Source organism: Saccostrea echinata, unplaced genomic scaffold (genome assembly GCF_033153115.1).
Source record: "Saccostrea echinata isolate AGI-Se365-2 ecotype Australia unplaced genomic scaffold, CSIRO_AGI_Sech_v1 ptg000053l, whole genome shotgun sequence".
NCBI classification, from domain to species: domain Eukaryota; kingdom Metazoa; phylum Mollusca; class Bivalvia; order Ostreida; family Ostreidae; genus Saccostrea; species Saccostrea echinata.
The window spans coordinates 1,400,490-1,412,500 of NW_026889802.1; the positions used below are offsets into that span (position 1 = coordinate 1,400,490).

At 31.6% G+C, this 12,011-nt stretch overlaps 1 protein-coding gene across 1 annotated transcript in view; it reads right to left on the bottom strand.

The window, feature by feature from the left end:
- Positions 1 to 666: 666 nt before the first annotated feature.
- The window catches only part of LOC133204419 (uncharacterized), a 12,824-nt gene continuing 1,479 nt past the window's right edge, over positions 667 to 12,011 (bottom strand). Inside the window, exons 2-6 of the mRNA XM_061340146.1 lie at positions 7,958 to 8,018; positions 7,788 to 7,859; positions 6,609 to 6,751; positions 5,448 to 5,547; positions 667 to 4,834 (exon numbers count right to left, since the gene is read on the bottom strand). Of these exons, the coding sequence (XP_061196130.1) occupies positions 4,729 to 4,834; positions 5,448 to 5,547; positions 6,609 to 6,751; positions 7,788 to 7,859; positions 7,958 to 8,018 (482 nt within the window). The 3' untranslated portion in view covers positions 667 to 4,728. The remainder of the gene's footprint in view (positions 4,835 to 5,447; positions 5,548 to 6,608; positions 6,752 to 7,787; positions 7,860 to 7,957; positions 8,019 to 12,011) is intronic.

A 12,011-nucleotide genomic window follows, 5' to 3' on the forward strand; every position in this document is an offset into this window, starting at 1 on the left:
TCGATCACCACACCATTCTTGACAGGTATCATTCAAGTTTACAGGGAGGCTCTCTGGAATATACATGAAAGCATGAGGCATTTCTGTCCCAAACTCATAAATTTTTGGGCCATATCAGCAAATTTTGATTTGAGAAGATTCTGGCTACATTGCTAACCATGTTTCCAAGATTGCTGCTAGGTTTTATATCATTATAAAGAAAGTCAAGAGTCATTACCGGTATTTCAGACCAAAACTCTTCATACATTGGACAAAATAATGGTTGCTTTGAGAAATTACCCTGACAAGTTTCAATCTAAATTCTTGAACATGTGCAGGATGGCTTTTTAATACATTAAAATCAATTTCAAGTTTGAAGAGTTAATATCTTGAAAACAAATTAAGGTTTTATAATTTTTGCTCACTGTTATGTAAGTGTATTCCAAAATATATTTAATCTTTGATATAATTGTGTAATATATGTAATTTGATGGCTATTCTGAAGATCCTGTTTTTCACATGAATGTTTAATTTACTACTGTTTTTTTCCCTTGTGGATTTTTATCAAAGTAAACTGGCAAAAAGTATTTACCATGCCTATGATCCTTAAATATAGTGCATCGTTGTCATTTAAGATTTCATATCACAGAAAAAACAGCATTCTCAAAAGAAACAGGAAACACATACTGTATTTTAAGCTTTTTTTATGGTGCATTTTTTTAAAACATACAGCAAAAATTTTAAAATGTAAGTCTGTATCTTTTAAGATACCATGATACCCTTAAATATATAACTCATAACATCATAGCAAAATCATCAACAAAGTTTTCTGAAAAATGCTTAATTAAATTCATACTGATGTTTAATTAGTAATGAGGGATCACATTAATGAATTGATGAATTATGCAGACCTACACCAGATCAATTTGATTCTCCTCTTACAGTCAATATACCATACATAACAGATCAGGTTCTTTGTAACTCGTAATAAAAGGCAGTGTTTTGTTTAGTTCCCTAAGGACTATATTTTGTCTCAAGGTTTAAAGCCAAACTTTTGTCTTTTGTAAGGATCTCAATAAAACAATTTCAACAAAACTTATGTTTTGTTTTTTGTGTGATTTTTCCAAAAGGAAAATGCATAATTTTTGTTAGCACTGACAGAGTACTTAGTACATGCATTGTAATCTCTATAAAATTAAGTAAACAAATTTACAGAACCAGTAATCATTTCATTGTGAATAATTGGATTTATAATACTTTTAATTGTGTGGACTACTTCAAATGGAAGAAAATTTGAAAGTGACACGAAGGCTATTCCATAATAAAAAAATCTAACATCATCTCTCTAAGCAAAACATTTATAAGGACTTTGAACACCAATACATTAATCTAGCTCACTGTGAACTGAACCTTATACTAAAACAGGTTTATTGCAAGCTTATGGGATCACTCTTCAAACTCTTTTCATTTCCGCAACAGAAGGCATGGAATGTACATGACACAGAAAACACTCACAAAATAAATCCATGGATATTTGTCTTAAAAGAAGGATATATCTACCAATCTAACAACTTAAAATTCTACCTGTAAAGAAACTTATTAGTAACAGTCTTAACATGCTGAATGAATTAAATACATTCAAATATTAAATGGATTATATCTCAAAAACTGAATTGTAAAATTTTATTACATAATTTCAACATTGAAAAACTGTGATTTATCCACTGAATTAATATTTTATACTGTGAAAATAATATATAAATTATTTTAATCATAAGACAGATTTTTTTTATATACATGAGTGCCTTTGCTCTTGTGAAAAAATTTTAAAGATCATGTCACACTTGTTACATAACTTCCATATACAACTCTAAATTTAAACATTAAATATCCTCTACATACATTATTAAATTCCAATGCATTACATTTACAATCTACCAACCCCTCCCGTTCATCACCAAAGATTTAAAGAGATTATAAGATCTTGAAGAGATACATGAATACGTAAATATGTGACCTTATAAGATTTTAGTTCATATAAGATTTTAGTTCATTATAGTAAAGCATCATGACTAAATTAAATGTTATTCCCAAACTGATGTATTTCAGGTCAGATTAGTTTTCTCAACTTATCACATTAAGATTAAAAAGAATCAGTGAACTTCAAACAGACTGATATACAGATTTTGGGTAAATATTATCATGCCTTATCATTAAAAGAAAAACCATCTAAAACAACATTTCATCTTTCAAGTCAATATTGACACATCTCTGTTTAATTTTAAAAAATTATTTTAATCTCCACATGAACAAATTAGAAGAGGGTTGTCCCAAAATTTTCAAGACTGGGGGCATACTTTTTCAAAAATTATCTGAAAATAATATTCTGAGCTCAGCACTTACTCTCTCTCTCTCTGTAGGAGGAAAAGGTGTATGTGGGGGGGGGGGGGGGGGGAGGAGGGATGGGAAGGTTGACAAAATACTAACTTTGCGCAAGAATATTTGAAAAAGCTTATTTCAAATGTTAGTGTCATTACCATCTCCTACCTAGCACAATCTCTCATGTCAAACAAGATAAATATTGCTGCTGGGTACTATTATGTTATTTCAGAATTATGAAAACATAACCCGAATCATATCCCTAAATTCAAAATACAAAATTCCATGCCCTATATCTTGTACCTAACACAATCTCTGATGTCGAGAAAATTAATACGACTGTTGGGGTACTGTTATGCTTTTTTGGAATAGTGCAATCATAACCTAGATCATTTCCTTTAAATTAACTAATTTAGAGATACATTTGAATTTGTATAATTTTTATAACTTAAAAATGGAAAAACAGTAATACTACTAATTACTAATACTTCCTAGTTCACAAAATTCAATAAAATCCTGGAGCAATGCCTAAGCTTACACTGCCACTATTTTTCAAACTATAAATAAAACTCTTAAAAAGTAAGTAATAAATGACAAAATTGGTAACATAATTCATATCTAATAGAAAATCGGTTACATAATTCATATCTAAAAGAGAATCATATCTCTCAAATTCTGACTAGTGATGTCTTTTTCTTTTGATTTAATATTTCAAACTTATCAAAGATGTAATTTTTTGGCAATGTACTGCCATCTTGCTCCAATCATTCAATTAAGGATCTTATTTAATTAAGTAGGGTAACCCTGTGTAATTATTCCATATATTAAAACTGAATTTATTGGTTACTTAAATGTTTTATTTTCCATTAAATGTAAAACCTGGTTCCCAGAAAAATGACACTTGTCTACAAAGTTTTGGGACAACCCTCCTATAAATATCAATCTCAGAGGCTAAAATAAAAAGAAGTTTGAAATTCAATTTCATAAATAAAAAAAGATAGTAATTGTAAAAGAAAATACAAGAGTATTCATAAATAAGCATCAGGAAATGTTTTGTTCCTTTGTTGGAAAGTAAAGCAATTATGCAAACCGGTATGTTTAATGAGATTCTAATCATATAAGAAGAGAGTTCCAAATATAAATCTATATATAATTATATACATGTAGAAAATACAAAATAAATAATGCAGTGGTGTGTTCAGATCGACAGAGTAATTCTAATAAGAGATCATTACATACAAAACAACACTAAAAATGTAGCACAGGATCTCATATTATTACAATATTCTATATGATCACTGAAAGACCACCAGGTGGCAGTTATTCTGTAATATATAATCACACAGACATACACTTCAAGATTGCTTACAGGATAATTAGCAAAACCAGTAAAACACACTTCATAAAAGTCTAGGAGCACAGAATATTCACTCATAACCTGTACCAGTTGTTCTAGAAAAAAAATTTATAAAATCAAGACATACAGTTAACTCCCCTGAGGTACATAGCTATTATAAGCTTTACCCAAAAATACAGCAGCATAATGCCATTCAGAATTAAAATACAATAGGTATACACAGGATCAAAATTGTTACAATGCAGCATATCAGAATCTCAAATGCTTGATCCAAGAGCAAATGAAGAGATTTTTCGAGGAAAAAAAAGAAGCCTGTATAAGCCTTGTATAAAAATGCATCCTAGAATGTGTTACTTATACTTTTTTTTTCTGAAAACAAAAACATTTATATGCACTGTTGGCTGTGTTGATTTAAGTGTCAGGAAGCTCTAAACACTAAGGAAAAAAATTTGGACTTAAAGAAAATTATATCATATATAAAGGTGTACATAACAAAGTTTTCTAGTTCATTTGGAGAGAGGTATTGTACCTGCCATATATTTCTCCAGGCAAAATGTTCTCAGAGCTAAGACAATGAAGTATTAATGTATAAACAACACTTTTACTTACAAACTACATGCAAATAATGTATTGAGTTTATTTTATCTTGATCTAATATAATGATAAGAATACTTCTATTAATTCAAAATTATGTCATTTACTGTAAATTTCCATTTATTCAACTTCACATCAAGGGAGAGATCACTCTAACTGCATGAAACTACCAAGGAATTAGAACTCTTCAGTGAGTAATGTTTAGACCTTCCTAAAAGCGAGCATTAAAATCGGCATTTAGAAGACTTATTTATGTCAAAAAGGCAAAAACTATTCTAAGAACTTCTGTAAGGTGTCACTAAAATAAATACACAGTTCACTTCCACACCACTCACATACACAACTTGTTTACAATGAGCACTGTTGTGGGACAACACATATGAAGCACTATAACACACTACTGATGGAGACAGCTGACATCAAACCTCCAAAATCTCCTGCTGATCTGCTAGGGACAGGACCCCCGGCCCCCCCTCAGGGGGATTCAATATACTATCCTCTATATCTTCTTGTATATCATCAAATCTACAATTTAAAGGAAGTAAAATAAAAGAAGTTCAGAAATGGGACTGGATGCTTATTCTTGAAGTTTTTGAGAAAAATAAAATGATGAACAACAAAAAAATTGCCACACTGATAAAGGATTCATCTGGTAATAGAGTTTGAATTCATATCATTTAAACCTATAAATTAGCCAAAGTGTGTATAAAAATAAAGAAGCTATTTGTAATGGTACTGAACAGAAAGTCTTACTTCAAAATATCTAGACATATAGTGTCTATTTCATTCTACATGTATTTAAAGATAAAAAAATATCTGAAGAGCACTTGAATTAGAAAGTATTCTCTTTTTAAAATATGAGAAGACAAGAAATACATCAAGGGTTTTATTTATATATCTACCACATGTATGTCAACAATAAAATTGTTATCTTATAAAATGATGATATTTCTCCATACACAACATTCATCTTACCTATATCTCCTATATAGCAGGTTGAATTAAAGAAAAAAGATTTTGTAGGTGATTTCAAAACAATAAAGTCATTCTTAGTGGTTTTTATTAGCTTTATTAATTGAGATTTTCTTGGTGAATGGTTTCTTACTTAGTATTCTAATTACTACTGTCTGCTACCAACCTGTCGTATGTTGCATTGTGAGATACTTTTTCTAATGACTGTTCCTCATTGTAACATGATTTCAATCCATAAAATACACTACTAAATATGAGCATGACACCTGGAATAAAACAAAACAGATTATTAAAAGCAGTAGTCAATAAATACACGAAATGAAAATATAATGTTATAAACAGGGGGAGATAACTTCTGACACAGTTTGGTAAAACTGCATGACTAAAAACTTTTAAATTGATACATCATATTGACTGTGTATTACTGTACACAGGGATATTTTAGCCCCCATTTTATGTTTGCCCCTTTCACCATCATCACAAATGGATGAATTCAAAATGGGGTGATTTACCATGAATTCGAACAAGAATTATTAAGACATAGTTATTTTTAAAATGCAATTGCATATGGGCAAAATTTAAAAATGGGGCAAATCAGGGCTCAACATTAACTTTTTTCCCTACTTGTCCATTCGGACAAGTGACCAAGACATTTACTTGTCCGAACTTCAACTTCACTTGTCCGAAAGAATTTCAATAAAGATCTAATACTGTCAACTTGAAAACTAAAATGAACTCCATTACATGTGCTTGATTGATTCATGATGTTATTGATAAATACAACCAACATATAACACAAAATTTTATCTAGACTTTCTGTCCTAACAACAACATAAATGGGACTGTCAACATCAAACAGAATCCAAACTTCATAAATTCCATGCCTTTGCAGTAGTATGCAATTAGTAAACTTCGATCCCGATCAAGTGTGAACTCAACTACATAGCAATCCATATCGGAATCTAAGTTTGGTATTAGGAACATACTGCTTCCGTCTTTGAACTTCAGTACCGTTAACGTTTGACAGTCATTCTTTTTATTATTTTGAGACTTCTTTACATTTAAATGCACTTGTCCAATCGGACAAGCACCCAGCAATATTCACTTGTCCGTAATTTTTTTTTCACTGGTACCGGACAAGCAGACAAGCGTTAATGTCGAGCCCTGCAAATTAGTCTCAAGTGTGAAAGGGTGAAAATAATACAGTAATAACAAATGTAAAGAGATTTTAAAATCTGGAATTTTACAGAAAAGCTTCAAGGTGTGCTTTTCCAGTTCTTATTTGCTGTATGTGTGTCCATTACCAATACACATGTGAAATACACACCTGATATGATACCCATCCACACTGTGTGGGGCTGGATAAAGCAGGGTATAGAGAAACAGAAGTAAAGGACCCCCTTCTTCCAATTGTCTATCCATAACACTGCATCCCATAGTCTCTGGCATAGTGACGTGGAGTCATCATTACTGAAATCAGAGAAGGCTTGTGCTAGTTATGCTAGGTCTATTAATAAACTGATATGTCCTTGCATAACATCATTATAAATCTCATTTCGTAAAGTATTTCAATATGTCAAAAAATGAAAATAACAATTAATTAGGAGTAAAATGATTGAAAGCAGTTGTAAGTCAAATAACAAACTCAGACTTGGTTATGAAGAACGAATATTTTCCAAGCTATTCAGAATGTAGCTATTACAGTGTTGCTATTGTGTCCATCACATAATAAAACTTTATTCCGTACTGGGAGATACATCTATAAAAAAATACTCCTACACTTTGTTCTTAATGAAAACCACATTATAAAAGAAGCATAGAAATTTTTTTTTAAATCCTCAAAGGTTAAACCTGTAAGAATATATACCATCACTGGGGCTGTAATTACCCCTTCTAAAAAGTGAATGAAAAAGGGATATGTGTATTAAAATGGAGAATCTGAAAAATCTCTACTCTTTCAGAAAAACTGACTCCAGTATTTATGTTACAACACTTAATTAATTTGTGATAGGAAGGGGAAATTACAGCAACCAGACCAGAATGGAATTCTGGGTCCCCTAACTCTAGAGAGGTACTCTACAACTGAGCAATCTGGCCACTATCAAATGAAGCTATTTGAATGCAAACCCCCCCCCCCCCCTTCCTCCATCTTAGATGTCTTTAGTCTTTACTCCCAAGGACATCAACTTGGGTTCACCTCTGGAAAGTTTTTTCACCTGTGACTTAAAGAATTCAGTACAGCCAATAACATAACAGGAAGGGAGAAAATATGACCAACTAAACCAGGTCCTTGTCCCCATGATGTTTTAGACAGGTGTTCTATCAAATGAGCTATCTGGCACCAATGGACAAACTTGCCTGGTCTTCATAAAAGTTATACTGAACTAAGATCTTTTGAAACTTCTTTTAGATCCTAAATTCCAATAGCAACATTGAATCATGGTTATACTAGTCTAAAGGAAGGGTAATATGATTCCAGGACTTTAGGTTACAGCACAAGACTTACCCCACACAGACTAGGACACACATGTTGATGGCAAACACAGACTCTAAGAATGTTACCAAGATGGCTACAACACTGTAAAATAAGAAAAATGGAATTTATCTGACATTGTCAGTGTTGTAACTAAATTCTTAACCAAAAGGTCAAAGAATGATGAAGATAGATTGACTTACATCATGTAGAATCCCAGGTAATGTCCATAGTATGCTGCCTCTACCCCAACTCCCCACAGACCTACAAACAGAAAGCAGAGATTCAAGCAACTACACAGAATCGGAAAATCCCCTTCTGATAGATAGTAATTGTATAACATAGACTTATACAGACATAAAGCAGTAAGGCCAACTTTTTTTTATATCCTGTTTTACGGGAGCGCCGACTCTAATTTGGGCTAAAATGAAATAAAAATAAAAGTCCCTAATTCAAGTTTTATTTTTATTTCTCCCGCCGATAGTTTATTTATAGTCACTGAAAAAATAAAAGAAATATAAATAAACTTTTCACAAGCCTTTCAAACTGCGATTTGTCATTGGCTAAGGTAAATATATTCATCCAATCACAGTATTCGAAGTCTGAGTAGTCACTGCACAGCATAGCGCCAAAATGTCAGAATCGGAGGGTTTCATATATTTTTTAAATAGTCATTTTAAAAAGTGACATGTCAATGTCATATATTAGAAAAAATATAAATTTCAGATTAACTTTTAATGAAAGATTGAATGAAAAAGACGAAACAGTAATCTTGAACAAATGTTATGCAGAGAGAAACGTGGAAATTGAGGCTCTGTCAACCGCTTGGTTTGAAAGGTTTTGATTACGTATTATCGTTGACAATTGCTTCAATACATTGAAATACGCCTTGAAGATTTTTTGAAACTTAATTTTAAGACAATAATGATTTCTTTTACAATTAACGACAGAACAGAACACTGTAGAACTGGTAGAAAGCGGCGTGACTGAGGAAATTCGAGTCACAACTTTCACTCGTTTTATGACAAATATTGGAATTCAAAATAACCTACTAAAATATATTCTTGATTGATACAAGACATTATTTCCTTTTATATCATTTTATTGAATTTGGCGTGCTATGTAACAAATTAATGTACATCAGTGTTCAGCTGATATTTATCTCTTGTTTAGTAAAACAACTTTTTTTACCACTAGGGAAAAGTGTTGTAAATGATACGCCCTTACAAATATTTAGATTCAAGATCTGGTTTCTTTTTTTTTTTTTCTTCTTTTTTTTTTTTCATTCAAAAGTTGTGGATTAGAACCAGTTTCAACAGTTAATTTTTTGAATTCTGCAGCAAACAGAATATTGTCGTGTGTATTTTACATGTGTATACTATTGACTATGGGAAAGATGTACATATTTTCTACAATTATGTTGAAAGTTAGCATGCTCAGAAAGAAAAATATAAGGATAAAAAGAGATCAAATATACTACAGACTCAGGAAATTTAAATATGTTTTCAATAGAGAGATTGGGGAACTTTTTTCCACCTACGTATCCATGTATATTAATTTGAATTGCGCTGAATAAAATATTATACAACTTTTTTTTTTTTATCATGTTTCACGTGCACTTCGGTGAATTAATTTATTTTAGCTGATCCATTGAATGTCTCACTGTATTTTTGCCATAACTTTGCCAGAGCTAGTCCAAAATCCTTAGATCTTGTAATTTGCTGAATACGGAAAAATACAAGATTCTGAAAAGTTTAAGAGGGGTGTGACATAAGTCCTATAATTTTTACTATGGTGACACTAGGGTATTTGACAACTGAGAGAAGACTTTAGATTTGTATGTTTGATTTGCATTAATGTTAGAAACTGCAAGCTGTTAATACTAGATATGCACCCCCTGCCCCAAATATCTAAGAGAAAGTTAAATTTAAAATAGTTCAATGATATATGAACAGTACCAATTTTGTGTTTTGTATACATAAGTTTTTCAAATAACACTTTTTCCCCTAACAAATTAAGGTCATAAAAAAAAATTAAATCCTTAATTAAAAATAAAAATTTTTATTGCATTTTTTCATTTTATTTTTATTTTTCTGACCGACTGCTTAAATTTCGAGCTTTTATTTTTATTTTTATTTCGACCCCCCGACTCAAATTTTTGGAAAAAATTCCCGAAAAACAGAAAATAAAAAAATGTTGGCCTAATTTTCATGGGAGTCAGCCCCACCCTGATATATTCTAATTTATTACATCTCGGGTCTCGTAGAGGGATTCACCTGTAAATACACAATACTTAAGTGGACATTTAAGATTATTATAAATACATTGATCAGTTTTGTAGACAAAAATTTCATTCATTCACTATGCATACTTTGTTTCAAAATCATTTTATAATTCAATCCTGTAACAACAGTGAACACCTATTAATTTGTTTCCCTATTATTTCAACGATACAATGCAAAATAATCTTAGGCTTGCCACTTTCTTTACTGACACTAATACGTTCTCTTGTACCTGTATGTGCCCATCTCGCATGATCTCTGTTATTTGCAAACTGAAGAGAATAAACACTTTCCCTGCTAAATAAATTGAATGTCACATTCAGTGGAATCATCTAAGGCCCTCGGATGTAAAGCAGACAAAACATAAAACTAATGACTTCTTACAATGGTATTAAAACTGGACCTTACATTTTCTGTGCAAGAATAAGTTTATATCATACATATGTGTACAGTGAAAACAGTCTAATCCAACACCTGTGCAATCCGTTTCACTGTAAATTCCGACCTTTATTTTCATTCCCATTTTACTATTATTTATGTTCTTTACACCGTGTAATCTGATACCCTGTCTATTCCGAGACAAAATTTGTCTCCTAGAGCATTTGGATTAGACAGGTTTCACTAAAACATTATTATTTAGTTATGTAGACACTTAGAGGGGTAATATGGAAATATATGGGTTGCTCGAAAAATGCATATTGAGCTAGGCGTAAGATGACAAGAGCATAGCGCCTATGTAGCCTCTACGTTAAGCTATGATCTTGAATGTTAAGCTACCTTTGCTGCTATGTAGGGTGAGCTAGCATAAATATTAGATGCTAAATACCAAATCCAAGATGGCCTTCTTAGTTACCACTTCCCAGCACACAAGATTGTAACAAAAAGGGGGGTTGTTTTCTACATCTTAGCAAATTAAATGTAAATTAACATATACATTTTCGCTTAATAAACTCTCTTTGTTCCAGAATACTTTTGATTTCCATTAATAATATTGAAACTCTTCAAAGTAGAGGCACGTTTGGTCGTCTGACTGGGACAGCATGACGTAGCAGAGAAAACAAAACGTGCCAATCTCTATCAAATTTTGAATGTTAAATGTATTTGTCATTCCCATTAAAGAATACAAGAACTAGTATACATATGTGAAAGTGTAGAAGCCCTGAATTTATCATCCATTGATAAAAATTACGAGGTTTCCGAGGCATGTGCATTGTAATTGGAGATGGACCATCAACACTTGTCAACTACTTCCTGTAAAAAATTGATATTGTTGTCGTTTCTACTTTTGATGCACGTAAAGTCCACAGATTAATACATTGTCCCATTTGCATGTTTGTTTGGTGTTTTTTCATCGACATTCAACACATAGTTTACATGTTGTTACAATTGTCCCAGAAATCCCATGAGATTTGTACATTTTCTGACTTTTTCACAAAAGAGCGCACTAAGAACTATAACTCTTCCTTAGTGGAAATAGAAAGTACTGTACGTGTACATAAATTGACGTATTCAAAATTTAGCGCAGTCAATGGGTATTGAGTGGTTGGTGTAATCATGAATTAGCGTTACACACATCTGTGCCATGCATTGTATTTAAGAAATGAATTTAATTTTTGAAGATTCATGAGGACATGAACTACGACGCTTCACGCCAGCATATTTCATGAAGTGTGTTAGCGCTTCATGATAAATATGCCGGCGTGAAGCGTCGTAACTCATGAATTTTCAAAAATTAATTCATTTCTTATATTTACATTATTTTTCTAATGAGTTGCCAAAAAATATGCCATTCAACTGTCATTTTCTAAAGCAAAACAGTTTGCACTATACTTTTGAATTAAGTGCGGTATTATGATGTAACAATGGAGATATTCATGCTCATCAATGGTAGTTCATGAGAAAATGAACAGTCTTCTAATTTGCAAAGAAAATTAAGGAAAAGTATCTGAAATGTAAATATTTGTATATGAATTAT